General features: G+C 42.8%; 2 protein-coding genes across 5 annotated transcripts in view; one reads left to right on the top strand and one right to left on the bottom strand.

Annotated features, from left to right (window-relative positions):
• sesn1 (sestrin 1) overlaps positions 1–5,140 on the bottom strand; it is a 69,102-nt gene extending 63,962 nt beyond the window's left edge. Inside the window, exons 1-2 of the mRNA XM_064991362.1 lie at positions 5,062–5,140; positions 3,916–4,227 (exon numbers count right to left, since the gene is read on the bottom strand). Of these exons, the coding sequence (XP_064847434.1) occupies positions 3,916–4,194 (279 nt within the window). The 5' untranslated portion in view covers positions 4,195–4,227; positions 5,062–5,140. The remainder of the gene's footprint in view (positions 1–3,915; positions 4,228–5,061) is intronic.
• Positions 5,141–5,715: 575 nt separating this feature from the next.
• Positions 5,716–10,648, top strand: cep57l1 (centrosomal protein 57, like 1). Of its 4 annotated transcripts, none has more exons than XM_064991360.1 (11): positions 5,716–5,903; positions 6,783–6,957; positions 7,086–7,250; positions 7,721–7,842; positions 8,455–8,565; positions 8,663–8,740; positions 8,939–9,028; positions 9,120–9,197; positions 9,296–9,540; positions 9,688–9,832; positions 9,965–10,648. In XM_064991360.1, exons 1-11 carry the CDS (start codon positions 5,901–5,903, stop codon positions 10,193–10,195), a joined length of 1,443 nt encoding a protein of 480 aa, XP_064847432.1. In that variant the 5' UTR covers positions 5,716–5,900; the 3' UTR covers positions 10,196–10,648. The 4 variants fall into 4 exon arrangements, with proteins under 4 accessions (XP_064847432.1, XP_064847431.1, XP_064847433.1 ...); XM_064991359.1 differs by lacking the exon at positions 5,716–5,903 and adding an exon at positions 6,199–6,409 and having other exon boundaries at positions 8,467–8,565; XM_064991361.1 differs by lacking the exon at positions 5,716–5,903 and adding an exon at positions 6,200–6,409 and having other exon boundaries at positions 6,924–6,957.
• The last annotated feature ends 9,190 nt before the right edge of the window (positions 10,649–19,838 follow it).

Here is a 19,838-nt window from a genome sequence, read left to right as displayed (position 1 = left end):
TAACAATAAGAAGAGTATGAACATGTATGCTCTCACGACTGTAAGTCGCTCTGGATAAGAGCATCTGCTAAATAACTAAAATGTAGATAGTGGATGAAATGCAGTTCTTAGACTAAGGAACACAGTGACCACACTGAGCTGATCAGTCTAACCGTGCCTTTCATAGACTTTGTATTTTCTCTCTGTGTGTGTAAAGAAGCTGTGCTCCTACATGCATTGACTCAACCACCAATGAAAGCACAACGCTTTAACAAGACCAGCGTGACCTTCTGACCAATGTTGCTTATGTTGACCATGTCTACTGAACTGCCTGGGTAAGCTGTACTGACCTCCGAGTGTTGACCTCTCTGAACCCCTTATACAGAGCCAGCTTGTGAGAACTTGACCCTCCTGCCCACCCCTACTCCCCCGCAACATGCTCTCCTAACCCTTCACCCCCAGCAGGCTCCAGTACTGGAGGAACACAACATGAGAAAAACCACAGACCGCTCCCTTCCCTGCAACTGTCAACACACTGTCCTACAAATTCACAAAGGCTGCCTCCTTGGAAAACATAGCACATGACAGCTGCTTGTTTTAGGTCGAAGGCAATTCTGCAACTGGCAGATGGGCTGCATACACAGTGCATTTGGAATGTATTCAGACCCGTTGACATTTTCCACATTTTGTAACGTTACAGCCTTATTATAAAATGGATCTACACAAAACACACACACTACCCTATGACAAAACGGAAACTGTTTTTCAAGTCTCAAAGCAAAGGGACTGAAAACGATGTAGATAAAGTATTTGTTTATTTTTAATACATTTGCATAAATAAATAAAAAACATTGCTGTTATTATGGTAGTGTGTAGATTGACTAGGACAAATATTTATTTAATGAGTTTTAGAAAGCTGTAACAACAAAATGTGGAAAAAGTCGAGGGGTCTTAATTAATACTTCCCAAATGCACTGTAAATTAGACTATTTCTATATAAAAACACAACCTACATTTACAATCACATTAATCTCTTAGGTGTCAATACTTTATTCTACTTCATTCTTGAAAGGGTGCTACATAATAAAATGAAAAAAGACCCTTCAGAACAGTCTACTTACAGTACCTTACTGTGAGAGCATGCAAACTATACATCACTGATATAATCCCTGGATTAAATACAGGGGTATTATAGAAGAATTCTTCTCACCAAGCAGGAAATCCTCACATTTGAGACTATTGTTGGAAGGGGACTGCCTGTATGATTAGACTGACCCGCCTGCCCTGTGCTCTCCAAGACTCTCTTTTATCAGCAGAATTAGAAAAGCCCCCCCATCTTAAACGGGGATATGTGTGGGGACGGGCGACCAGAACACAGGGAGGCTAAGGGAGCCGCTGACGTGCAGGACTCATAAACGCAACCTTTGGCAAGACCTCAACAATTGCAGCTTAAGATCATTTGGAAATACCAGACGGCGGTGCGTACCCTCGGCGGCACTGCTAAACCGCAAAGCCGCTTTCTCTATGCTGTGTCCCTCGTGCTTTTACTCACTCTATCATCCAGATATACACTTCTACACACAAACATCAATTATACCCGGAACCTAACAGGGTTTTTTCTATGAATAACATCCTGAGCCATATCCTCATGAGCTTTTGTAAATTGTTTGTTTGTTATAGACATATCATGTTTTTAGCTGGAGAGGATACAGGCTGTGTACACCAGCTCAGGTTAAATGAATAATAATTTATGGCCTATTCTATAAAGTGCAGTGTTCAGCCCATTTCCCCATGCATGCAACACATTACAATATTTATGTAGACAGACACCCTTAGGATGATTAACAAGGCAAAGTTCCCCTATGCCCTGACCCAGTTTTGTTTGTAGCTTTGGGTCATTTTTAAACAAAAAATGTACAGGAGACAGACAGGGTCAAGATCAGAGGTTAGCTTATCATTACTTTCCCTTGGTGCCTTGCAGTTACATCGTTTTGTACTGTGTTCAGTCGTCAATAATACAGTTTCTAATCTGGTTACAGCCAGGAGAGCCTTCTGCATTATAATAGCGTACAGTAATCTCCATCCATTGACACTGTAGCCCATCCTCATACCTGATGAGCCATTGGGTTCTGAGGTATTCACGCACAGGGGTTAATAACCAGACAACAATAACAAAAAGAGATCACTTGTAATGGCCTAGCTACATGATGGCATGAGGCAGGCTGTGGACTATCTTGAGTTAGTTATAAACATCTTTGACGGTCGTCTCGCGACAAACTGCGCATGTGCAGGCCGTCAAAACAAAGGCACTCCTTCAATATAAAGCTGTTTGACTAAAAATTAGAATGTGTCAGTTTGTCTTAAATTGTTGAATATGTTACTCCAACCTTGTGAAAGTTACAATGGCTCCAATCTAGGTTGTGCCTTTAGATTTGGACAAAATGTAAAAAAAAAAAATAAAAAAAATAGAATTTCTTACTACTCTCATTGACTTCTCATACTCCAAACCCCGGCCTGCTTGGTCTGTTTTGCAAGCATTCCAGGAAGTCTTTCGATCATAGCCGGCCCATTCATTAGGCAGGATTAGGTGGCATTTTCTGAGCTAAACTGACTAAGACGCATCTCCAACAACAAACATTTTCTCTCACCCACTTGCATATGGTCTTTTTAGGTGAGCACTGATGCCACCCTGTGATAAGCAGTGCCGACTTTGTCAAAGAGGCACCAAATATTTTGCTTGTCCATTCCCAGCACGCCACTCCGTGTAACTCTACACATCTTTGTGGCACTCCACCAACATTCAGTCAAAAATACAATCTAATATAAATCATGTAGCAGATATAGGATATGGTAGAAAGAGTATGTGGCCTTTTCTGTAGCCCACAGGGTGGAGATCAAATGTATGACAACGTAATGAGACTTTTTACGTCATGCAGGTTTCACTGATCAAATAGCCAAACCTAAATGGCACCCAGTCAAATACAAAGAATGTGCTGTCATGTTAAAAATAACATATCCTAAAAACAGGACAAGTCAAAGTAAAATGGACAACCACAACTGAGGAGTTTCACCCCATTGTCATTAGAGGTTTCAAGTTTGTATCCGTCAATTTTTCACAAGCTGATCATAGCGGGAAAAAATATAATACTTCTGCATTTCCCGCTGTGTAAACACATTACAAATAGGCTCACGATACCTGCTGACAAAGTTGGGTAGTTGATATTCAGAGCTTAACTAGATAAATAGATTAGTCACAGAAATAAGGATTAATAAAGCCAATGCAACGCATGTTTTACAAATGTTGGGCCTACCACATGGACGGGCATTCATAAAAGTACATTGGGGACCTACATGGCTGACGTCTTTCGGATGTCTTTTTGGTCCTGTCCGGACTTATTTTTTGTGTTTTACAAACGGTAGGCTTACCACAACAGATGGGCATTCATAAAATTATATTTCAGGCAACACTGTAGGCACCTCAGTAAGCACGGATCGAAGCCGACACCTTTTGGAAGTATTTTTAAGGCGCAGTCCGGACCGGCCTTGATTTCCACATCCATAGACATCAATTTTTTGTCCAGCCTTGATTCAGCCAAAACATAGGCATCTATAAATGATGTATTTTCAACTTTCATTCAAGAACCTAAATTGAACCTTAACTTAAACTACTGGAAAATAAATCTTTTAGCTTACTGGGGCTATTCTAGTTCTGCATTTTTTGGGGTCCTGCCTAGGGCTGCAGAACAGCAAGGACCAATTTGTAAGTCGCTCTGGATAAGAGCGTCTGCTAAATGACTTAAATGTAAATGTAAATGACCAGCCCTGCTCGCAATGTTGCACCTCTGGGATTAGAAACTCTGTGGTAGTGGTACAGCCACTGCCGTATAACATCAGACAGCACCACATCTGTCGACCTCGCGATGAGTGTTCTCCTACCTGAACGTTCTGCAGCAGCCAAACGCATCGCTCTCTGACGTCATCGAAAGGGCACCGCTTGGACAGCATGAGTAGACGGGCCAGGATGTCGTTCAGGTCGCTGGTGAGGTGCCCTGCAGTAGCTACAGGCGAGGGGACGGTGGCTGGTATCGGACCTATACTCTCCACTCTCCGCATCACCTCCTGGCTGATGTGCTCCATTGCTGTGCCTCTGGATCTCGGGTCACGGCTGCCCAGAGCCTCCCATCTGGCTGTGGCATCCTGATCCTGGATGTCCATCTTATTCTGGTTCTCTTGATTTCTCGTGGCAGGCTATAATATGAAGTGCATGAAATACCAACCGTTTGCTGTCAAATACTCAGATGCTAAAATATTTTATGTACACCCTACGTTAGCATCCCCAAAATGGATTCAATAGACCGTACAACTACAAATATTTATGAAAATTCTAAAACAATGTCAGTCAACTTCAACAATGCAGCTAGAGAGTTGACATTGATAATGCAAATGAGAAACAAAATACTTTGACTGGATAAAAAGGACATTGTATGCATTGCCAAGATGCTTCTCTGTGTGTGTGTGACCAGTGAAAGGGAACGGACAAAAAAAACATGCGGGCGTATCAATGGACAATGCAGACAACTTTTCTTCCCTTCCAACCTGTACGGAGAACACTGAGAAAGCCAGTCGTTTGTTTACCAGAAAGTTACTGCCAACAAAGAAAGCCGAGTTGTACAGTACTGCTGCTGAGAACAACAAGCTAGCTGTAGCTACAACGCTAGTTAGCCGTTTTGCAGTCCGTTGGCAGCTAGTAATGTTGTTCAACAAGCAAAAATAAAAACATGTTTCCCATGTACTTCCAAAATGTTTGGCACTGATCTGACAGTATCCACATCCATTGCACTGTTTTTGTAGTCTCATTATCTAGTTATAAATGTGTGGTATCTGGTTTACAAGGCAGGTTTGGTTAGCTAGCCAAAATGCCCATTCAATCTTTTCTCGACCTCTCTGTCTTAAGCCTTTTAACAGTAGCTAGCTGGTTACAAAACATGAATATTGTACAAATATGTATAACATAACGGCAGTTATATACCCTCATTTTTTAGTACATTTTACAAACGAAGGGTGTCATTCGCAAATACTTACTTAATTCACATTATTTTTGCACAGATCTTGCAGCCGTAGGACGTCTTGAGTCTGCACTGAAATACGGAGGCAGATTTCATTATACAGAGCAGCAACTTGAGTTGACAGTTGATTGGAAAGACTCATGTCCAATGGTCTACTGCATAATACAAAGAAGGAGGATCTATGCAGATCTTCACCAATAGGTATGGTGTACGGCGTGCCCATAACCACGACAGGGGAAACATGGGAGTTTGATTATTTTAGCAATCGGACCCACATAAAAAAACGGGAATGAACAGGTATTAAAAAATACACTTCCAGGCAAACATAGGGATTGTTGTTGCGCAGAGCCCCCCCTTCCCCTTGTTTATCATAAATGTAAGTTAACAACATTTTTAGAAGTGAACACATCCCCCACTTTGCTTTTACACAGACAAGCAATTCAAAACCTCAGGTGACACAGACATTTAAATACTATTTACCATTACAACTCTTTGAATATAGAAATTTGTATTTTTATATAATGCAAATATAGTGCCATTCACAAGAGTAAGGAGAGAATGCCATCATTGTTTGAGGTTTTTGCCATAATTTGGACTAAACATCAGCCAGGGTGTCTGTGATGGGGAGATTACCACAGTGGGACGTGGGCAAACTGCTGTCTCATTCAAGACTGTCACCAGGTGGCTAGTGCCAGACAGGCACATGCTATTCCGTTCTTTTATAAACGTACCACAAAGCTCTGAAAACCCATACGTGTGCATGTGAAGAAATCGGCGCATTCATCTGCAACTCATCATCGTCATCATCATCATCTGCAAACAGGCTACCTGCCTCCCAGCTTTGACAGCTTTCTGATGGTATGAAAATATAATTTTCCGACTAATATTCTCCATGGCCAAATATTTTGCATAATTTGGTTGAAGGGCCACTTCAATCAATTGAATCATTGGTTCAGACTTTGTAACACATGGCAGAGGGGCTTTTAAATCTTGTTAGACTGATAAATTCGTACATTTAAGTTATGCTCCGGTTCCAAGCGCATTTGATTAATATATTATACTGGGTCTGCATTACAGTATTATTTTATCCCAACATCTGTTGTAGCAGACAATCTTTTGAGTGGCTTGTGCCTAGAATAGACTGTGCGCAGGGAACCCACTGCGCAGGCTGAACCAGAGAGCGGTAAAAGGAAGAGTGTAGGAGGGAAATGTTAATTGTTAGGAACTGCCTGCTGTCATCGTTTGGAAGTTTAGCCATCCAAAGTCAACAAATCGGAACCAGATAAATAATACATGTCATATATTTGTATTTTATTTCGAGGGTATTTTTTCTACCATTACATATGGAGGCTTATCAAGATCAGGTGAGACAATTTCATAGCTAAGTTAGCAAAATAACTCTAGACATGCTTTGTGTTAGCTAACGTTAGTTAGTCAACACATAGCTAGCTGGAAAGCTATCCTTCCTCGTATCTAACGTTAGCTAGCTAGCGATGCAAGTGCTGCTGTTTGCATCCGGTTATCTTTGTTTGGGTCATGGTTGTCACGCTAGCTACTGAGACTAGCTTGTAAAAGGAACAATGGAACGTTCGATGTGTTTCCAGGAGAGTTTGTTTGTCTTTTTGAAAACAGCTGCGTTGCCACCTTGCTAAGACTGGGCACGTTTAGCACTCTTGTGGGTGGTCTTCATGCTGGTGTCTTTGCTAAGTCATTCAACCATGCTGCTTTTCTATCTAGTTGCTGGACTCCCCTTCCAAAAATAGTTACATAGGGAGCTACTACCAGCCTCCAGATAGGCTGTCACCTCCTTCATATGTCTGGGAAGCCCCTGCACCCGTTACCAAGACGGTCATGAACTTACAGAACATCACTCCGCAGGTGTATCGGACTACGCCTGATGCTGGCAGCAGAGGTAGGCACAATGTAGACAATGAAATGCCTTTACTTCTGGGACTGTCTGCTGTTCTAGGTCCTTGGTCTAACTATTATGCATATGGTTGTAGCTTGGTTACTAACTGTAGGTGTTTTGCTCCCCGGTAGCAGTCATTGCTGCTCTCAAGACCCTCCAGGAGAAGATCCGTCGTCTGGAGCTGGAAAGGAAGCAGGCTGAGAAGAACGTCAAACAGTTCTCCCAGGCAGCCCATGGATATGAGTGCTCCATCACTCCATGCAACACTACAGAAACAGATGGCTCCAGGAAGAAAGGTACTTGACTTTGAGACTATATACTGGTATATCTGCAACTCACTCTCTGTGCCTCTTGTTTTTTTAGTTTGTTTTTTTAAGGGGGTAGATCATCTTTAATATTGCAGATAGATTGTATCTTCCATCAATGTAATTGTCTGCATCACTTCCAATCCCCCATATATATTACTTTCTAACCCTACAATCCCTCCCCTAATTGGAGTAAACTAGTGAACAACAACGCTTAGGCCTCTACTTACAGCTTATACATACTATATACATTTTATGGAGACAACTATTGTAAAATAGACTATCTTTTGTTTGTTTTTACACCTGTTCTTCCTCAACCTCTCCCATCTATTGCTGATGTCCATCTGGTTGGATTTCTATTTGCCATGTCTGTGCCTCTTGTTGCTCTGTACTCAAAATGATGCTTATGGTGATAAGGAACTATGTCTAATCTCTCACTCCTGTTTTTTGTCTGTGTTAAGAGCGGGTCACTCCGCTTCAGTCTGCGGAAGCTCGTTGTCAGCTCCTTGAGAAGCAGCTGGACTACATGAGGAAGATGGTGGAGAATGCAGAGAAGGACAAGAACACTCTGACTGAGAAACAGGTACATGCCACTAAGGGTGTGTTCATAAACTCACTCTGGCTATCGACTCTGATTTCAGAGCACTTTCATATGAGTGTGTCAGAGCGCAGAATAACTTATGAATTTTACAAACGCGCAACACTTGCTGAGTATGGCCGGTGTCAGTCAATGAAGGAGCAAAAAAAACGTAATTCAATTGTTGTCAGGATCACAGTTACAGACACCAACACTAGATAACATGAAAACAACCTAAGCAGCTGTGTTAGCTAGGTTGAGTACAATGGTCAGACTGTGTTGTCCTCTCATTTGTGTCTAGAAATAGCTAGCAAACTAGCCAAATTAAGCCAGATTGCTTGGGTGCTTGACTGCCGTTGCTCGGATCAAACCTACTCCTCGGCCAGAGCGTCCAGTGTGGCTCTGAACGCTCCGAGAGCAAAACGCTCTGAATTTATGAATGGACAATCTGACAAAGCTCTGAATTTACAAACACCCAGAGCACAGCTGTCCATAGATATAGCTGAATGGGAATCTGCTGGCCTCTGTTCACCAGTTCCTCATCATCTAGGCAGACATGTTGCATGTTATTTTTGCTGCATCAGACTAGATTAACACGTGTCTGTTTATCCATTGGAGTTGTCCCTTCAGAGGCTCCAGAACAGCTCTGATGCCCACACTCCGCTGGAGAAGCTGGAGAAACTGGAGAGGGACTGTTTGAAACTGTCCAAGACACAGTCTGTGGCTGAGGTAACCAATGCTGCTTTGGTTGAATGAGGCGTAACTAACCATAGTCTGTGATGGTAAATCAAAAGTGAATCTCTCATCTTTTCTCTGTTGTCCTCAGAGGAAAATTGAGCTGCTGGAACAGAAACTCCTGGAAGAGGAACACGAGCGGAAACTTGTGCAGGAGAAAGCAGATGAGGTTAGTGTAATAACACATACACAAGCAGTGGTGTAGTGGAGGCTAAACAGTTTTAACTTTATTTTATTTTGTGATAGCGGTTACCCGCCTTTTGCGGGAAAATACATTGAAAGTATAGGGAACGTTACTTTTTTCATCATGACCGATGATCGGACACACAAGGTTCCACTTTTATCAAGCCCAAACATTCTTTAACAGCTGCAGAGGGAGCTGGAGACCAACCTCCGCCTGTGTCCTGCAGTCCCGGATGAGGTTAAACCAAAGAAGAAGTCCAAGAATGCCTTCAAGGTACTACATTCAATAACCAGAACTTAATGACGTGCACTGCAATTAACTTTATTTTGTGCTACATAACAATGTCTGAACATTTCCTCTCCAGAAAACCAGTTTGGTGCGGCAAGAGGCCCCAGCACCACCATGTTTCCCCAAAAATAAACTGCCCTTCGTAGCTGGAACAGTACGTCTGCATTTTACTTTGCAAGAATTTATTGGGTTTGTTGAGAGAATCCCTCTGTGACTGAGCTCTACATCTCTCCCTGTCTTTCTCTCTCTTAGTCGACAAGCCCCAGCCACTCGGTGCATGCTAACATGCAGAGTGTCCTCCACATGATGAAGCACCACCAGCCCCACCTGTGTGAGCGGGTGCGTTCCCTGCGCAGGTCTGGCTCCGCTGGGGCCAGGAGAGCCCTCCTTAGGGCCCCATCCACCTCCACCTCTCCCCCTGGACCAGCAGATCCTGCTTTGGGCTCTCTGTCTGAGCTACTGCTGGCACTGCAGGACGAACTGGGACAGATGAGCTTGTGAGTACTACCACTAGATAAGAGTGTGTTTGTGGACAATGTGTATGCAGGTTTCTGATTGATTTTGAGGGGGCTGATGGTGTGTTAACATTAATTATTAAACACACATTACTGAGTGTGTTTAATATTTCTGTCTGTGTAATTCAGTGAGCACCAAGAGCTGGTTTGTCAAATGGATGAGACGCGGCGTCGGGACACCAGGGAGGACCTGGAGAGGGAGCTAGAGCTGCTGGTCAAGAGGATGGAGGAGAAGGGATCTCAGATCACCAAGCTCCGCAAACACCAGCAGACTGTACGTACATAATACTGCAGAGATGGAGTTGGGAGGAATGAGGGGATGTTCTGCATCTGCAGGAGGTTTTTTTTTTTTGACACGTCTAATAATACTGTATGACCTCTCCGTGTGTTTCCTCTCCCCACTCAGGTGGACAAACTTACACAGAACCCCCAGAAACCTCGTCGGCGGGCGACAAGTGAGGATGGCAGGGCTAAGGGGGGGAGTGGGGTGAGATCCTTGCCCCCCTCTCCAGTTAAGACCACCTCACGGGGGGGTAAGAGAACTGGGGTGGGTCAGGAGGAGAACCTCCAGCTGCTCAGAGAGACTCAGAGACTCTGCACTAGCCTAAAGAAAGATGACATCACCTGGGAGACATAGCTAGGGCAGCATGTATCAGAGCTGGATCTGAAGGACCCCTCTGTACAGGTTCATCTCAAACCATACTGGATTATATACAAATTATGACCAATGGGCGATGGAGATGAAAGCCTGCATACATAGGGGTCCTTCAGGACTGACTTCGGGAGCCACAGAAGCAAAGCATTGTGGATCCCCCATTTGTGGTTTTCAGCTTCTGCATTGTCAGATGTTTTTAAACAGATATATATGACCAATGAATGTCTCACCTTGAAGAATAAACATTTTATATCCAAGAGTTTTCTCTCTTGCGAGCTTTGAAGTGATGCGTTGGGGCATATTTTATTTCAATTATATTATTGTATTTGAAGTTACTTTTTTTTACTTGTATGCATGTTTGTTTTGTTATACACATTGTACATGTACAAAAATAGTCATGTTTTTGTCAAATAAACACTTAATATAACAGCGTCAGACTTGTTTTACCTCAACCTTTTTCTGTGATTTTCATTCATCTATTAAAGCCAGATTTGGCCAGACTACTTCAGTTCAATGTTTTGTGCCCTAATGGTCACATATACAGTCCATATCCACTAGATGGTGATGTTTCTCCTGGATAGGAAATGAGGTAAGAAGAGGCCACCATTTATATTTGTGTAATTTTAGGGCCTCCAGCCCTACTACAGTTAGTCATTTATTTCAGCTTGTGAAATTATGACTTACATAATTTAGGGACATAGACGACAGTATTCCTTTACAATACATTCATAGATAACTGACATTCCCCTATTGTTCTCCAGTATCAAACTTTGCCTAGACAAGGTATTATGAAACCTATTGACCCTTACCATAAGGCCGACTGCGTAGGGTATGAACAGCTTCATAATACCCAATATAAGCATCATACGGCTGGCTTCCTTATCTGAAAGTCAACCCATGCGGTTTGTTCTGTTTGAGAACGCCTATGTCAACAGCAACAGACAGCTGACCAACAGCAGCACGAAGGAGCATCTATGTCTGACCACAGGAATACTGAGGTGGTGCAGTACAGTAAGCTTGGGTGCCAGTCCTTCTCCATAAGGTGGAGGTTGGAAATAGCAGAAACAGACTAGCACACAGACTGACTCTGAATGTGAGACAGGCTGGAGTTGGGAATGTAGACTAAGTGAGACTTGAGATGAGCTTTCAGTCTTTGTTTCCATTCACAGTGGCCTCAAAGCTCAGGGGACACCAGATATGTGATATGCAAGAGGACTTAGAACCCCCATAGAGGAAGGTCGAGTGAACCAAGTCTATCCTCCAAAACAAGCACACACAAAACTGTACACTCTGTTAACAGTATATACAGTCTTGTGAAAAAGAAAGTACACCCTTTGGAAAGTGGTATTTTTTAAAACATATTTGGACACATGGATATTTGGGCTAAATTCCAAACACATTTATTGATAAAGGTACCCCAATTTAACAAATAACACACACAAAAATTACTTATACTTACGTTATGCAATTAAAATAAACAAAATACAATTTTCTTAAGCAGAAAAAAATAGCTTTACCATCACCTAAAATGGCTGGAATTAGAATCAGGTGCATCAAAACAGGTGCAAATTATTAGGAATGCATTAGAGCACTTTGGGCCCAGCCTTCCATAAAGAACTTGATCTGGTTTGGTTTTAACCGTATTGCTGTGTGGTAACACGTCATGCCAAGATGAAAACACCTCCAAGGCCCTCAGAAGAAACATTATTGATGCCAGTGAGTCTGAGAAGGGTTACAAATCCATTTCCAAGCAATCAAAGTACATCATTCCACTGTCCGATGGATCATCTACAAATGGAGAAAACTCCAGACCACTGGCAATCTACCTAGGACAGATCGTCCCACTAAATTCTGACAAAAGATGCCCATAGAAGTCTCTAAGAACCCCAGGGTAACATTAAGGGATCTACAGACCTCTTGCCATAATCAGTGTCGAAGTGCATGAGTCAACTGTCAGAAAGAGACTGCACAAACTTGGCCAATATGGGAGGTCAGGAAGGAAGAAGCCTCTGCTCTCAAAAAAGAATGTCAAGACATGACTGACGTCTGCCAGACAACACCTGGGTAAAGACCAAAACTACTGTAACATTGTGCTCTGGACAGATGAGTCAAAGGTGGAGTTGTTTGCCCGCAAAGCCAGACGCCATATTTGACAAAAACTAAACACGGCCTTTGAACAGAAGAACCTCAAACCAACCCGAAAGCATGGAGGCGGTGGCATTATGGTTTATGGCTGCTTTGCTGCCTGATGGCCTGGCCAACTTGCCATCATTTAGTCAACCATGAATTCCATATTTTACCAGAGAATTCTTGAGGAGAATGTGAGGCCATCTGTCAAAAAGCTGAACCGAACATGGATCCTTGCAACTGGACGATGATCCAAAACACACAAAAGTAAAGCTACAACCGAATGGCTCAAAAAGAAGAAATTGAGGTTTATGGAATGGCTGAGTCAAAGCCAAGATCTCAATCCTGTCCAAATGCTGTGGGGGAACTTGAAGTGGGCCTTGCATGCAAGAAATCCCTCGAACATGACACGGTTGACGCAGTAGAATGGGAAAACATTTCTCAGTCGATATAAGAGACTGATAGACAGTTACAAGAAACGGCTACATTAAGTTATTTCAGCCAAAGGGGGCAACACCAGCTATTGAAGCTAGGGGTGTACTTATTTTTCCCACTATGGAATTGCATTTCTGTTGATTTTTTTTTGATGAATAAATGATTGCAAAGTATAATGTTTAATTGGTTAAATTAGGTTCCCTTTATCTGTCAAGAGTGTTGGAGTGAAGACTACATATCCATCTGTCCAAATATTTACAAAAAAAGACAACTTTCCAGGGGGCGTACTTACATTTTCATATGACTGTATACACACCATTGACTTATACACATGCGCACACACACACAGTGCTCATTCTCTATCGACACAAGATAAAATGGTGGAAAAGCATTGCCCATCACTGATGGGACGGATGATGATGATGGCAGACATTCATTAGGAGTGATCCTAGACTGACTGGGGATTTCTATACAGTAATCACCTGCTATGTTATGGGCTGGGCTCTGCCCATACGGGCTGGGGAAGCCAAGAGCTCTGCCTAATCCAGTGCCAGCAAATCAGCAGGGTGTGTGTCTTCATACTGTGACTACAATTTGAGCTATAAAAAACACTTTTACAGAATCATGTCAAGTTCAGAATGATTAGTTATCCCAGGGAGAGAGCCTCAGCTTAACATTTGACCATGGTTTTGTGTCATTGTCGTCATACCCAGCAAACAGACACACAGGGAGGCTTTGTCTCAGTCTCAGACATTACCCATGTAATGACCTCAGTCCTCAGCCACTCCCCAGACACCAAAACACTCTGTGGTCCAACCATTAATCGACCCCAACTCTGGTCCTTAAGCTGCAGGTGTGTGTGTGGTCAAATTTGTATCCCTAGGGTGGTGGTCTGCTTTCCCAGGGTTCAATTGAAATGAAAACCTAAATTGTAAAAGTTAAAAAGGCAGACGTGGCCGGCTTGTCTCTACCCAGACCTGAACTGGCTGTACAGGGCCCTGAGTCATGGGAGATGAGTTCAGCTGGCACTCATTGTTTTTACCGTTCAGTTGATTCACTTCTACATATCTGCCATCACTGGGTTCTGGTATTTTCTGTGTGATTTGGAGCTCACTGCATCTCACCGCACACAGAGCGGGTCAGAGAGAGCAGTACTGAATCCAGTGGTTTGTCTCATACTGTTTTATTAGATTTTCGAATAGCACTGGGAGCAGAAATCAAGTTAGCTCAGATGAGCCCTGGCCTTTGTCTAGCTTTCCCTCCCATCTTACCATCATTTAATCTCTCTCCCCCACCAGACTCACCCACTCCCATACATTCTCTTATTTTCTCCCCCTTTTCACTCTCTCAACTCCCTTACTCCATTTCCCTTTCCATTCTCTCACCTCCCTCTATTACTTTCTTTCTCTCCCTCCCCCTCATGCTCTATCTCCTGACCAGTGGACAAAGCAGAGTGGTGTCGGTAGCAGCCAGAGTGGGAGGCCAGAGTAATGTCTGTATTCTGCCAGGGCCAGGTATGTTGTTGTGGGTGTGTGAAAGTCCCAAAACACAGTCGCTGGACTGTTGGCAGCCGTCTTTCAGCCTACAGTAAGGCTTAAACATTTATATATATTTATATATATATATATATATATATATATATATATATATATATATATATATATATATATATACACTGAACAAGAATATAAAAGCAAAATGCTGGAGGAGTATTTCTGTCTGAAATAAAGCCCTTTTTTTGGGAAAATCTCATTCTGATTGGGTGGGCCTGGCTTCCCAGTTGGGTGGGCCTGGCTCCCAGTTGGGTGTGCCTGGATCCCAGTTGGGTGGGCCTATGCCCTACCAGGCCCACTCATTGTCACGCCCTGGTCAAAATATATTGTGTGTCTTTATTTATTTGGTCAGGCCGGGGTGTGACATGGGTTTATTGTGGTGTGTTCTGTCTTGGGGTTTTGTTAGATATTGGGTGTGTGGCTTAGTGGGGGTATCTAGCACAGTCTATGGCTGTCTGGAGTGGTTCTCAATCAGAGGTAGGTGTTTATCATTGTCTCTGATTGGGAACCATATTTAGGCAGCCATATTCTTTGAGTATTTCGTGGGTGATTGTTCCTGTCTCTGTGTTTATGTTCACCAGATAGGCTGTATAGGTTTTCACGTTCGTTTATTGTTTTGTTATTTCATGTCGGGTCATTTATTAAAGAACATGAATAACCACCACGCTGCATTTTGGTCCGCTTCTTCTTCGACAGACGAGAACCGTTACACTCATGGCTGCTCCCCTGCCCAGTCAGGTGAAATCCATAGATTAGGGTCTAAGGAATTTATTTCAATTGACTGACATCCTTAAATGAACTGTAACTCAGCAAAATCTTTGAAATTGTTGCATGATGCATTTATATTTTTGTTCACTATATACAGTATATGTGTCTATATACAGTGAGGGAAAAAAGTATTTGATCCCCTGCTGATTTTGTACATTTGCCCACTGACAAAGAAATTATCCGTCTATAATTTAAATGGTAGGTTTATTTGAACAGTGAGAGACAGAATAACAACAAACAATCCAGAAAAGCGCATGTCAAAAATGTTATAAATTGATTTGCATTTTAATGAGGGAAATAAGTATTTGACCCCTCTGCAAAACATGACTTAGTACTTGGTGGCAAAACCCTTGTTGACAATCACAGAGGTCAGACGTTTCTTGTACTTGGCCACCAGGTTTGCACACATCTCAGGAGGGATTTTGTCCCACTCCTCTTTGCAGATGTTCTCTAAGTCATTAATAAGGTTTCGATGCTGACGTTTGGCAACTCGAACCTTCAGCTCCCTCCACAGATTTATGGGATTAAGGTCTGGAGACTGCATAGGCCACTCCAGGACCTTAATGTGCTACTTCTTGAGCCACTACTTTGTTGCCTTGGCCGTGTGTTTTGGGTCATTGTCATGCTGAAATACCCATCCACAACCCATTTTCAATGCCCTGGCTGAGGCAAGGAGGTTCTCACCCAAGATTTGACAGTACATGGCCTCGTCCATCGTCCCTTTTGATGCGGTGAAGTTGTCCTGTCCCCTTAGCAGAAAAACACCCCCAAAGCATAATGTTTCCACCTCCATGTTTGACGGTGGGGATGGTGTTCTTGGGGTCATAGGCAGCATTCCTCCTCCTCCAAACACGGCGAGGTGAATTGATGCCAAAGAGCTCCATTTTGGTCTCATCTGACCACAACACTTTCACCCAGTTGTCCTCTGATTCATTCAGATGTTCATTGGCAAACTTCAGACGGGCATGTATATGTGCTTTCTTGAGCAGGGGGAACTTGCGGGCGTGGGATTTCAGTCCTTCACGGCGTAATGTGTTACCAATTGTTTTCTTGGTGACTATGGTCCCAGCTGCCTTGAGATCATTGACAGGATCCTTCCGTGTAGTTCTGGGCTGATTCCTCACCGTTCTCATGATCATTGCAACTCCACGAGGTGAGATCTTGCATGGAGCCCCAGGCCGAGGGAGATTGACAGTTCCTTTGTGTTTCTTCCATTTGCGAATAATCACACCAACTGTTGTCACCTTCTCACCAAGCTGCTTGGTGATGTCTTGTAGCCCATTCCAGCCTTGTGTAGGTCTACAATCTTGTCCCTGACATCCTTGGAGAGCTCTTTGGTCTTGGCCATGGTGGAGAGTTTGGAATCTGATTGATTGATTGCTTCTGTGGGCAGGTGTCTTTTATACAAGTAACAAACTGGGATTAGGAGCACTCCCTTGAAGAGTGTGCTCCTAATCTCAGCTCGTTACCTGCATAAAAGACACCTGGGAGCCAGAAATCTTTCTGATTGAGGGGGGGTCAAATACTTATTTCCCTCATTAAAATGCAAATCAATTTATAACATTTTTGACATGCGTTTTTCTGGATTGTTTTGTTGTTATTCTGTCTCTCACTGTTCAAATAAACCCACCATTAAAATAATAGACTCACCATTTCTTTGTCAGTGGGCAAACATACAAAATCAGCAGGGGATCAAATATTTTTTTCCCTCACTGTATATATATATATCTGTCTGTTTAAATCACTGACAATATCTACAGAGCAAATAATGTGAAGCACTCCGGCTTGAATGATTTCACAAGACAAATTCCCTGTCAGTCTACAACAGGGTTCCCCAACTGTGGGCCCATTGCTGGACATAAAAGACTGTAAAAACACCAGCTCCAAGTGATTCCAATTTAGGAAATCCTTCCCAAAGTATTCTCACACAAATTATAGAGATAATAGACTGAGTATATTAAACATTAGGACCCCCCCCCCCTTCATCTACAGTGATTGAAGTGGATTTAACACATGACATCAATAAGGGATCATACCTTACTTTACTTGGATTCACTTGGTTATGGAAAGAGCAGGTGTTCATAATGTTTTGTATACTCAATGTATGTGAAGGTATACAGATGTAAACAAGGTTTGAAATGATTATGTTTCAGTAATAACATGATATCTGTTTGGGCTTCTTACGGTCAGTTTGCAGTCCACAAATGATTTGTAATTATGTTCCGGCCCCCTGGCCGTCAGCTCAAGATAGAATCTGCCCGCAGCTGAATCTAGTTGATGATTCCTTGGTCTATAATAAATGGTGTTCACAATGAGTTGAATTGTCATCAAGTAACCTCGTCCCCAGGCTCGAATAGAGATTCAACAGGTGGATGAGCTTAGTCATCTAGTAACTAACAAGACTGACTGGGAGATTCCCCCTCTTCCTTAAAGGGCATCTGGGGTCATAAATAAGAGATGGACTGAAATAGAACAACCATGTGGCTCATCGACCATCCATGTCCACTGCACACTAAGTGCAGGGCGTTAGATTGTTTTTGATGGAAAGGACCTAGTACTCAGAGTCCAAAATGCCTGGCCTTTCCCGTAACCTCGCTCTCTGGTTGAAGGAAAACAACTGCAGCCTCGAGTGCCGCTTCTGATCAGAGGAAAGAATAATAACATTTGCCCAGTCACACATAAAACATGCTCTCCAAACACACATATACACCCTCAAAGAAGAATGCATATGTACACATTCACAAATACACACACTTTCTCTCGCAATGGCATTTTCTGCAAAGTAAGCAGGCCCTGGGAACTGGCCACACATCCTGTTAGTTTGAGAGAGTAGGATACAATGGACACTGGACTGAGTGTTTGACAAAGGAATGTGTATATGTGAAAGACAGAGAGAGAGAGAGAGAGAGAGAGAGAGAGAACTCTGGTCCAGTATAATTGATCAGTTTGGTTTCTTAATGAGTTATGGATTTAACTTCTGCTGGTGTTAATTAAGTCAGTAATATCAAGGTCACTGTTTGCATATGGAGCCAGGGGTAAAAGTTCCTGTACCAGTTTCCTCTTTAATATCCTGTTATGTGTGAGTTAGCACTAAGCAGAGGTGAGACAGAGAGAGATAGAGAGAGACAGAGAGGGAAGGGGATGGAGAGTAAAAGAGAGAAAACACAATTTTTCCTGGACAGGATTTGCCTGACTACAGAACACCCTGGTTAGGCACAAGACAGGTATCTCTCCATTCTTTTGGAGAGATTGGAAACCCAAATTGGTCTACACGGACAAGTTCTGGCTTGGTTTAGATCTTATCTGTCGGAAAGATATCAGTTTGTCCTCTAACAAATCAATTGTAAGTTTCGGTGTTCCTCATCAAGGTTCCATTTTAGGAGCACTATTGTTTTCACTATATAGTTTACCTCTTGGTGATGTCATTTGGAAACATAATGTTAACTTTCAATGCTATGCGGACGATACACAGCTGTACGTTTCGATGAAACATGGTGAAGCCCCGAAATTGCCATCCCTGGAAGCCTGTGTTTCAGACATAAGGAAGAAGATGGCAGCAAATGTTTAACTTTTAAACTCAGAAAAAAACAGAGATGCTAGTTCTAGGTCCCAAGAAACAAAGAGATCTTCTGTTAGATCTGACAATTAATCTTGATGGTTGTACAGACGTTTCAAATAAAACTGTGAAGGACCTCAGCATTACTCTAGACCCTGATCTCTCTTTTGAGGAACACATCAAGTCTATTTCAAGGACAGTTTTTTCCATCTTCATAACAATGCAAAAATCTGAAACTTTCTGTCCAAAATTGACGCAGAAAAGTTAATCCATGCTTTTGTCACTTCTAGATTAGACTACTGCAATGCTCTACTTTCCGGCTACCCGGATAAAGCACAAAATAAACCTCAGTTAGGGCTAAACATGGCTGCTAGAATCTTGACTAGAACCCCAAAATGTGATCATATTACTACAGTGCTAGCCTCTCTACACTGGCTTCCTGTAAAGGCTAGGGCTGATTTCAAGGTTTTACTGCTAACCTTCAAAGCATTACACAGGCTTGCTTCTACCTATCTCAGTCTGTTATGTCTGGAGTATTTCTTCTGTCTTATCCGGTGTCCTGTGTGAATTTAAGTATGCTCCCTCTAATTCTCTCTCTCTCCCTCCACTCCCAGAGGACCTGAGCCCTGGGACCATGCCTCAGGACTACTTGGCCTGATGACTCCTTGCTGTCCCCAGTCCACCTGGTCATGCCGCTGCTCCAGTTTCAACTGTTCTGCCTGCGGTTATGAAACCGGTTGCACCTCTACAGACGTTGTGGGCAATGTGACCCTTCCAGCACGTGGCTAGATCACCGAGAGATGTGTTTGTTTGACTGTCGTTGACATCCACACCTTCACTAGGGGCCCTAGAATGTAGTCAAGAGGCGCTACTTCTTTATCTTAGTCCAGCATCTTTGCCTGTTTAGTTCTTCCGAATTCTGTGAGGTTTCAACGGCAGGTATTCTAGTGTCTTCCCTACTTACTTCTCTCGCCCGTGTCCTAATTCTAAATCTGCAGGAGATCATTCTTTCTGAACTCTGTACCTTCTGTTGCTGAGGCAACCTGCCACATTATTTCATAGACAAGAGGTTAAAGATCCAAGTCCTGGTTTCCAAACTGTTTCACAAATATACAGCTCCATTGTAGCGGTCTTGATTTGTGGTTTACTGTATGTTTCACTGCATTCTGCCATAAGACTGTCCTGC

The sequence above is a fragment of the Oncorhynchus masou genome, chromosome 16 (assembly GCF_036934945.1).
Source record: "Oncorhynchus masou masou isolate Uvic2021 chromosome 16, UVic_Omas_1.1, whole genome shotgun sequence".
Taxonomy (NCBI): Eukaryota; Metazoa; Chordata; class Actinopteri; order Salmoniformes; family Salmonidae; genus Oncorhynchus; species Oncorhynchus masou.
The sequence above is the reverse complement of the archived record's forward strand: the minus strand, read 5'-3'. Positions and strand labels throughout refer to the sequence as shown.

Bases quoted from the DNA above. Each gene is read 5' to 3' on its own strand.
- cep57l1 (XM_064991358.1), top strand. From the start codon at position 6,389: ATGGAGGCTTATCAAGATCAG. The intron at 8,566-8,662 runs GTAACCAATGCT...TGTTGTCCTCAG, and splicing joins AGACACAGTCTGTGGCTGAG to AGGAAAATTGAGCTGCTGGA. The intron at 9,029-9,119 runs GTACTACATTCA...TTTCCTCTCCAG, and splicing joins AGTCCAAGAATGCCTTCAAG to AAAACCAGTTTGGTGCGGCA.